The sequence below is a fragment of the Amphimedon queenslandica genome, unplaced genomic scaffold (assembly GCF_000090795.2).
Source record: "Amphimedon queenslandica unplaced genomic scaffold, v1.1 AMPQUscaffold_13398, whole genome shotgun sequence".
Classification (NCBI taxonomy): domain Eukaryota; kingdom Metazoa; phylum Porifera; class Demospongiae; order Haplosclerida; family Niphatidae; genus Amphimedon; species Amphimedon queenslandica.
Window position 1 is genome coordinate 70,181 of NW_003546366.1, and position 9,459 is coordinate 79,639.

Sequence of the window (9,459 nt, forward strand, 5' to 3'; positions counted from 1 at the left end):
CCAGACCTGAGATTGGAGCATACAGATTAGCAGATTATTACAATGAAAAAGGGCTCCACAGAAATACATAGAAATATGAAAATGCTAGCTTTGCTTAGTAGTAGATCAAACAAATATTCATATCCTCCATTGAATTATAATTTATACGTTCAGAACTACAAAAATAGCTAAAGAAATAATCTGCTAGTTGTCTTTAAAGATCACAGTTTGACTTGCTCAGTGCTATACTCCCAAAGCTTTGTGCAATCTTCATCAATAAGAGCCAGCTTGTTAGGCTTTTTGACAGCACAATTAGACCAGTACTTGCCTGTAATACCTTCAGCTTCCTCTGACACTGCACAATGGAGTGTAGTTTGAGCCCCTTGCTTTGGAGTCTTTGTGAGAAACCACATCAGAGTGTATAGCAAAGGCTACAGGAATAAATAATGGACACTTTGTCAAAAAATTATTGTTCTTACAGCAAATATAATTTTCCAACCAGCAACCATGTGTCGTGTCAGCTCAGTATTGATGACACCAGGATGTAGTGAATAAGTAGATACACCAGTACCTTCCAGTCTCTTGGCCAGTTCCCTGCTGAACATAACATTAGCAAGCTTGCTTCTGTGATAGGAGTCTACCGTGCTATAGCCACCATTGGCCCACATCATGTCATCGAAATTAAGAGATCCACGATAATGGGCAGCAGAGGAAACAGTTACAATACGAGATGGAGCTGATTCTTTAATACAATCTAATAATAGATTAGTTAATAGGAAGTGTCCCAAGTGGTTGGTACCAAACTGCATTTCAAACCCGTCCTCTGTGAGACGATACGGGCATAACATGACCCCAGCATTATTGATGAGTAGATCAATGTGACTCTCTTCTTGAAGTATCTCTTCACTGAACTGACGTACAGAAGCAAGGGAAGCCAAATCAAGCTTTTTCATCATCACTTCCTCGCTCTTGCTGGCTGCCTTGATATCCCGCACAGCATCACTGCCTCTTTTCTCGTCTCTGCAAGCAACTATGACTCTAGCTCCTCTCTTTGCTAGATCAATGGCTGTTTCTTTACCAATCCCTGTATTCCCTCCTGTCACAATGGCCGTCTTACCATCCAGACGTTTCTTGCTAGTACACGACCTCCCAATGACATAGAAGTACCTAAAAGCAGCCAAACCAACCACAGCAACACCAGAACAAAGGAGAACTGTCCTCATAGTAGAGGTATTAAGGCGAGAGAACTGAAAAGCCATAATTATCCTGGGAGTGGACACGCCTTTTTAGAGCAGACACGCCTATTCACAAATCACAATCACATTGAGAGAGATGGCTGGCAAGCGTCAAGTTGCTGTGATTGGAGCTGGACTCTCTGGCCTCTGCTGCTTACAACATTTATCCAAATATCCCGAACAATTTGAGCTTACTTGCTACGAGCAGACACAGGAGATTGGGGGCACTTGGGTCTACACGGACAAGACTGATATTGACAATGAAAAAGGCCTCCACATCCATAGCAGCATGTACAAAAACTTAAGGTAAGACAGACATTATAATTCTTATTATAATCTTTAAACTCGTAGGGTTAACATTCCTAAACAAATAATGTGTTATCCTGATTTCCCTTTTAAAGACTCTCTGCCCACCTTCCCTCACCACACAGATGTATTGGAATACATTAAGCAATACACTGATCACTACAACCTACACAAGTACATTCATTATAATTCCGAAGCAACAAACGTCAGACCACTCTTCCCTCCTTCGCCTTCTGGCTCAAGTGAGTGCCAATGGGAAGTGACTGTTCGCGATGTTCTCTCTGGGAAAGAAGTCAGGAAGTTGTACGATATCATAATGATCTGTACTGGGTGAGTTTTATTGGTGTGGGTGGGTTATGTACATGCTAACTTGCAACAAGACTATGAATGTGAGAACATGTTAGACTATTATACATGCTAAAAAGCAACCTTGTCATGAAAATAATAGACTAATAAGTTATTATGTTATGATCAGTAACAATTGAAGTCTTGTAGTCCATATCAAAAATGGCCTCTGGCAATGACGCCTTTAGAAAATTAGATACTTGTAGTCAATAATGAACAATTCCTATGTAGCATAATTAAAGCATCGGCTTCTACTGTTATGTAGGAAATAATTCCACTTTAATTTTATTAGGAAATTCTTCAAACCTTATTGCGATATTGATGGCCTCCAGCATTTTAAAGGAATTGTTGTTCACAGTCATAATTATCGTGTCCCGGAATTATTTACAGGACAGAGAGTTCTAGTCATTGGAGCTGGCGAATCGGGAACAGACATATCCCTAGAGGTAGCTAAAACTGCCAAAGAAGTCCTCGTGAGCCACTCTGGTTCTATGAAGAAAAGATACGATAGCATTCCTCCAAACATGCATGATGTTAGTAGAGTGAGCTCTATAAAGGAATGTGGGTCTGTTCTATTGGAAGATGGGTCGGTCATACCTAATGAAGACATTGATGCCATTTTACCGTGTACCGGATACGAGTATGAGTTTCCATTCTTGTCACCAGAGTGCTCCATTGGCATCACTGATCATAGAGTACACCCTCTTTATAAGCATATGGTTAACACCAAGTTCCCATCGATGGCTTTCATTGGATTAAACTACCGCATCATCCCATCGGCTGTAGTTGAGTCACAAGTCAAGTATTACCTCTCTGTTCTTCTTGGTAATACAAAGCTTCCGAGCAGAGAGGAAATGGAAGCGGATGCAAATCGGGATTATCAGCATCGTCTGGATAATGGTTTCAAGGTTCGTGATGCTCACAGCTTGTCAGGAGATCTCCAATGGGCATATACTGATTCTTTGGCTGAGGAAGGTGGGTTCGAGCCCGTGAAGTCTTTTGTTAAAGAAGTAGCCAGGTTTATTACAAAGCAAAGGATGAGTAATATTAATTATAGGAAGGTTGAGATAGAAGTCATGGATGATAACAAATGGAAAGTTTTATGATGACCGTGTTATTATTATAACAGTATTGCTGCTTGATTTGCTTCATTCTTAGTGTCATCAATATTATTTATTTATTAACTTAATTTATATAAATAATTTAAAGTTACATGCATGTATTGAAGTCGCCAATTTCTTTGCAAATTTGTAACCGATTCAAATAATTTCATGGTACTATAAGACTACATACATACATTTGTTATCATGATTTAAAATATCAGTCATAAACCATATTAGTTTTTAATAAAAGCATAAGGATTAAAAATTTTTAAAATAATATAAATCATGAAGGAGGTTTCTTTTTAGTCACATTAATAATAAACATAGAAAAAGCTACACAAAAAACAACACATCCAATTACAATTCCAGCAATGGCTCCACCACTCAATCCACCTTCTTCACTTGATGGAGTTGGAGTGGGTGTTGTACTGCTGTTGCAAGTAGTGTTCGTAATGTAAGTCGGATCATTCCAAGAAGGAGAATCTAAAAATACGATTATGATGAAAAATAGAAATGAAGATATTTTAAAGGAAATATGACTCAATTTACTACTAGATCTAGTTATTTACAGGCATACATAAATAAGACAATCAGTATAATAATTACATAGGGGAAGAGCACTTAATAAAGTCATGCTGTTGTTGTGAGTGGATTTATGGTTAAGCTCAATCGTTTATACTTTTCTGTACTTTCATGCAGAATTCAATCAACTGCCAATTTCTTTTAATCTATCATCATTCATTACTTACAGCAAGTGAGTGTCACATCTTGAGCATGAACACAGGTAGTAACAGTAACATTAGTAGGACAAACTTGACACTGAGAGATGCAATAGGCACAAGCACTGGTGGTAAAACTGTTCAGCCATATTGGTTGAGAAGAGGAACCCACACTAATAACATAAGAAAATAAACAATGTTGACTCTAGATATAGGCTTACATTGTTAGGTGGTTGTATCTGTAATAAGAACTATATCCTAGCTGCCTGCAAACTGCCAGTGCTATTGTTGCAGCGAAATCATTCTGACATACAGTGCCCCATTCACCATTGCAATACACCTCAAGCAATCCTTCATTAGCATACACACCATTGGTAAGTCTAACCTGACCAGGGTAAGGGTTGTTCCATATTCTAGTTGAGTCTGTGAGAATGGTGGTTAAAATGGAAGTGAAAGAGAGCAGTAAAGGAAAATGATGCTCAAGTTATTGCATAAACTCACAGCATGTAACAGAAATATCATCAGCATCAGTGCATTGGCTATTAACAATAGTGCTCATACTGCACTGGAATAAAGAGATGAAGTCACTCCTGCTGCAACTAACGCTACCAACCAATGCATCACGTCTGTCTATACCAAACCTAATAAAAAACAAACACTAAGCTGTGGCATTATTTATGATTGCTTTATGAGTATTTTTGGACACTAGAAAAATGTTTTTTCTGAAAAATGGCTCTGAAATCACCCCAAAATTTATATTAAATTTAAAATACATATTGATGTCCTTATGCTATGTAGAAAGTTTGAGCTGATTCCGAGCTCAAGTTCTGGAGTTATGAGCACTTTTTAAAAACTAGCAAATTTTGAAAAAAGCAAAGGCTATAGCCCATGGTTTTTTCAAAAAAATGGCTCCAAAATCACCCAAAATTTTTATTACACTTTCCGATACATATTGATGTACTTATGTTATGTAGAAAGTTTGAGCCGATTCCGAGCTTAAATTTTGGAGTTATGAGCACTTTTTAAAAGTAGCAAATTAAAAAAAGCAAAGGCTATAGCCCATGGTTTTTTTTGGAAAAAATGGCTCCAAAATCACCCAAAATTTTTATCACATTTTTTGATACGCATTGATGTCCTTATGCTATGTAGAAAGTTTGAGCTAAATCCGAGCTCAAATTTTGGAGTTATGAGCACTTTTTATAAACCAGCAAATTTTGAAAAAAGGCATGGACTATAGCCCATGGTTTTTTTTTGAAAAAAATGATTCCAAAATCACCCAAAATTTTTATTACATTTTCTAATACATATTGATGTCCTTAGGCTATATAGCTGATTCTGACTATAATTTCTGATAAAAAACTAGCAATTTTCTTGAAAAATACATGAACTATAGCCCTGTGTCTATGGAGCTCCCTTGAAACTATTAGTACATGTACGACTCACAAGTCAACAGCAGCATAGGACCAGGTTATAGCACCAGTGTAGGACAACTGGTGGCATATCACATTAGCTGCTGTTAGACTGAAAGTATTTCTCCTGCAAATGTTACCCCAGGACCTTGAACTGACTGTAGATGAACCGACGCCATAGACCACAACACGACCTGAAGTGTGGGATAAAGAATACTGACCATCTCTCTCCAGTATCACAGCACCAGATTGAGCCCCTCCTATCATCAATAATAATATTGTAATTACTAATTTTTATTACTATTATTATTATTATTATTATTATTATTATTATTATTATTATTATTATTATTATTATTATTATTTATTGTTTTACCAATGTTTGAGGAACAATTGCTCATCGATCCAATAGCCAGACTTGCTTTAGTTGAATTAAAACCTAAGCAATAATGATTTTAAAACATTTACTGTGCTAAATGCTACATAACTCACTGCATCTAATGTAAGGATAATAACTATGTGAGCAAGTATTTATATAGCAATTGCGAGTGGAGAGGCAATCAGTTATACAATCAGTAGTAGATGAACACTGAAGACTATTAAACCACAACAAACCACTACCAGTACTACGAATGAATAATAAAACTAATTATTAATCTCATGCTAAAAGCTTACTATAGTCTGGACTCATAATTGATATAATCCGTGTAGCCTAGCTGCCTGCATATAACTGAAGCATCAGTAGGACTAAGTGCATCATCACAGACTGTCCTCCATTCGTTATTGCAATAAACCTCAACTCGCCCTTCATTAGAGAAAGGCCCATCTGAGAGTCTTATCTTACCAGAATATGTTAAATTTGCTGTGGCTGTTTCAAAATTGAAAATTTTGCAACTGATAAAGGAGGATTAATTTTTAAAATCATACTTACAGCATCTAACAATGACATCATCACCATCAATGCATCTGGGGTCAATCGTTGAACTGTGAGAGCATTGTTGTATTGTTAGAAAATCTGAACCAGAACAAACCACGTTACCCAATCCAGGAGCATGACCATCAACCCCATAACTACAAAAATACAAATAATAATTCATTTAATGTAAAATTACTACAATCTAATTCTCAATAGGTGATCTTTTGATAAAGTCATTAAAATCATACCAATTATTAAAATTGGCATAAATAATAATAATAACAATAATACTAAAGCTCACATATTTGTTTGAGCAACATGGCTCCAACTGAGTGCATTAGAGTATCCTAATTGATGGCACAATACATTAGCTTCTGTGAGTGAAAATGATTCCTTCCTGCAGATATTACTCCACTGGCCATTAACAAAGACTTGGACTATTCCAGCTCTATATTGAGTAGATGTACTACCATTACTAAAGAGTCTTATAGCACCTTCTCCAATAGGATATTGTCCTAGTGTATTAAAACTAATAAACTACATCTAAAATGCTGGATAAATATGGCCATATTTATCTACCAAATTTATCAAAAGATGGTCAAGGTAATTATTAATAATGACTTACTGGTATCACAAGAGTATAAATCATTGATGGAGTTTCCTGCAGAATACTCTGTACACATTAAAAATAATAAATGTATAACATTATATTGATTGTTAAGTTATCATACCACAGTGAATGTAAGCACTATGAAAGCAAGTAGCAGGAATGGTAGGAAGTGATGAACACTCATGAACACAATCACTCAATGAAGAACACTGCAATGAATTGTACCAATGGACTTGACTAGGCAAACCAATTCTATAAAAATAAGTTATAATCATTTTTATGCTAGAAATCTCATAAAAATTTTTTAAATTCCTGCAAAATTTGATAAAAGTTGTACTAAAAATTATGCATGCATAAGAATTACCTTAAAGCCACTTATTTTTAAGTAGCCAATTTTTTGCGATTTGTTAATGGTATTGATTTAACATGTACTAATTTTTGCGATTTGGCTCATTTTTTCAATTAATAACTATTAATAAACGTAAATTATTAGTACTAATTTTTGTAATTTTAAAGCCACTCGCAAAAAACGCAAAAAAATTAGTACTCGCAAATAATAGTGGCCTTAAGGTAGCCCAGACAAAGCTACATGCACCAAATAAAGAATGCTAATAATCATATTTTACTTACACAGTGGCATTCAGTGGAGAAGAGGTGTACCCCAACTGCTTGCATATAGTATTAGCATCATGTGTGAGTAGGTTGCACACCTTACCCCAGACACCATTATAATATACCTCAACAAGACCCTCATTAATATAATCACCACCTGATAGTCTCACCATACCAGGATACGGATCAAACCATATTCTGCTAGAATCTATCAGAGAAAGAGAGAGAGAGAAATGGGAGGGAGAGAGAAAGAGATTACCATATATGCCATATATTTTGCGGGTATAAAATTTTGCAGTTTGGCTGGATTTTTATATTTGGAAATAAAATTTTTGCGATTTTAATGTAATTCACTATTTTGTGGATCTTAATTTCGCAAATTTTTTCCACAAAATACATGGCATATACGGTATACAACATAAACTGTAGTAGCATACATGCTAGTCTTGCCCCACCCCTTAGCTACCTGCATGCAGGTAAGCGAAGGGGCAGGGCGAGACTACATACATGCATAATACAAGCAGAATTACACTTACAGCATAGTACACCAACATCATTGGCATCAGTGCAGTGTGAGCTGATAGTGTCTGTATCATGAGAGCAGCTCATCAGTAATAATCTATGATCAGTCGATGGACAGTGCACTCTATACATGAGAGTAGGGCTAGGATCCACACCATAACTAGAAGAAGGAAGCATTAGTGCTATTATTAGTAGGTTTAATGAAGAATACTATTACATGTTATGCTGCACATGCATATACTATATTGATAAAAAATCGACCTCAGTCTTACATATAGATCTAAGCTATTATAATAACAATTGTATTTAATATCAATGTTAATATTTTTATCATCATAATACTTGTCGTTGCTAGATGCTGAGTAGTACGAGGATCCAATGTAGCCCAAGTTCCTACAGGTCACGTCAGCTTCTTGTTTAGTAAAAACAGAGTCGGCATTGGAGTTCCAGCACACGTTACCCCACTGTCCTTTTAAATATACTTGTACTCTACCAAAAGTATAAGTTAAAGATGTTTGGCCGCTCCTCCAAAGCCTAACAGCGCCGTTGTATTGACCTGTTGGTGTATTAGTAAAGATTATAATGTGTACTAGTAGCAGTTACCTTGTACTGTGTCTCTGTTTGTTAGTAGAAGAGAAGTAAAGAGAAGAAGGTAAATATGAGATAGCATTGCTGACATTTAGGAGGAGACACCGCCCATGAAATGAGCTAATTAAGTAAGTGGGCGTTGAATAGGTGGGGCTCATTGATTATACACACATTCACATGGATTATAAAAAATAGTTTGTTGTATTATATTTATGTAGCATATTATCAATGCTAAGCATAAATAGATGACATTTTTGTTTCATTAGCTAATAGTATCAAAAATAAATTAAATGTGCAAAAATACAAAATCATCACTACTTGAATTAGAACTGAACTTATAATATACAGTCTGATCGTACTGTACACCATCTTTAGTGGCAGCTTTTAGACTCTCAGTACAGACAAACATCAGTGAGTTAAACAAAGCTAGTGATTGAAGTGAAGAAACCAGTTCCGATCTAACTGTGCCATCAATGTCTGCCAGACTAGCATAATACATAGCTAGTTTACCATCAAACAAGAGAGCTGGTGTTGTAAATGAAAGTGGATTCATTAGGACATTGTTGAGCTTCATAGTGTCATAATATACACACTGCCACATTGAGAATATGTGAAGAATGTCATTATTTCGAGATGACGAACTCAAGCCGGTGGAATGTGGTATATGTGATGAAGGGTCTCTGTCCAGAGAGCAAACAACAAAACACAATATCAAGGATTTGATCAAATGAATATCAGGGACAACGTGCTTAGTCCAGAAAGCTAGTGATAACACAACCAGTCTCCATTTCTCTTCAAACCAGTTGAGAATACCAGAGGAGGACTCCAGTGAGAAACAAAGAGCATCAATCCTACAGCTAATGCTGGCCTGTTCCATATCAGTGATAGAGGGTAAATTGAATTTTAAGCATTCATTTGCAGCATTACAGGCTATACTACTATATTCATCCTTAGAGTCAACACACACAGTTTCACGTACATACAGGTCTTCCAGTAATGGTCGTAGTATCGTGTACATGCAATGTCTAATTGGTAATCCAATGAACATGGCAGAGCGTCTTTTAGGATTATCAATTACATAAGGTAAAGCAGATCCATTAAGAGCCAGTGATGCC

At 36.2% G+C, this 9,459-nt stretch overlaps 3 protein-coding genes across 3 annotated transcripts; 1 reads left to right on the forward strand and 2 right to left on the reverse strand.

Annotated features, from left to right (window-relative positions):
• Nucleotides 1–20: 20 nt before the first annotated feature.
• Nucleotides 21–1,275, reverse strand: LOC105311857 (retinol dehydrogenase 13-like). Its single transcript, XM_011405787.2, has 2 exons — nucleotides 459–1,275; nucleotides 21–410 (listed from the first exon to the last, which is right to left on the reverse strand). The coding sequence occupies exons 1-2, from the start codon at nucleotides 1,236–1,238 to the stop codon at nucleotides 201–203; spliced, it is 990 nt and encodes a 329-aa protein (XP_011404089.1). The 5' UTR covers nucleotides 1,239–1,275; the 3' UTR covers nucleotides 21–200.
• LOC100639487 (flavin-containing monooxygenase FMO GS-OX-like 2) lies at nucleotides 1,262–3,129 on the forward strand. Its single transcript, XM_003386783.3, has 3 exons — nucleotides 1,262–1,520; nucleotides 1,566–1,850; nucleotides 2,158–3,129. Exons 1-3 carry the CDS (start codon nucleotides 1,312–1,314, stop codon nucleotides 2,969–2,971), a joined length of 1,308 nt encoding a protein of 435 aa, XP_003386831.1. The 5' UTR covers nucleotides 1,262–1,311; the 3' UTR covers nucleotides 2,972–3,129.
• Nucleotides 3,130–3,131: 2 nt separating this feature from the next.
• Nucleotides 3,132–8,450, reverse strand: LOC105312845 (deleted in malignant brain tumors 1 protein-like). The gene is made up of 16 exons (XM_011405798.2): nucleotides 8,360–8,450; nucleotides 8,099–8,312; nucleotides 7,771–7,916; nucleotides 7,253–7,442; nucleotides 6,744–6,874; nucleotides 6,638–6,685; nucleotides 6,314–6,527; nucleotides 6,028–6,167; nucleotides 5,772–5,964; nucleotides 5,589–5,722; nucleotides 5,473–5,535; nucleotides 5,131–5,356; nucleotides 4,189–4,328; nucleotides 3,909–4,110; nucleotides 3,718–3,860; nucleotides 3,132–3,451 (listed from the first exon to the last, which is right to left on the reverse strand). The coding sequence occupies exons 1-16, from the start codon at nucleotides 8,433–8,435 to the stop codon at nucleotides 3,252–3,254; spliced, it is 2,460 nt and encodes an 819-aa protein (XP_011404100.1). The 5' UTR covers nucleotides 8,436–8,450; the 3' UTR covers nucleotides 3,132–3,251.
• Between the last annotated feature and the right edge of the window lie 1,009 nt (nucleotides 8,451–9,459).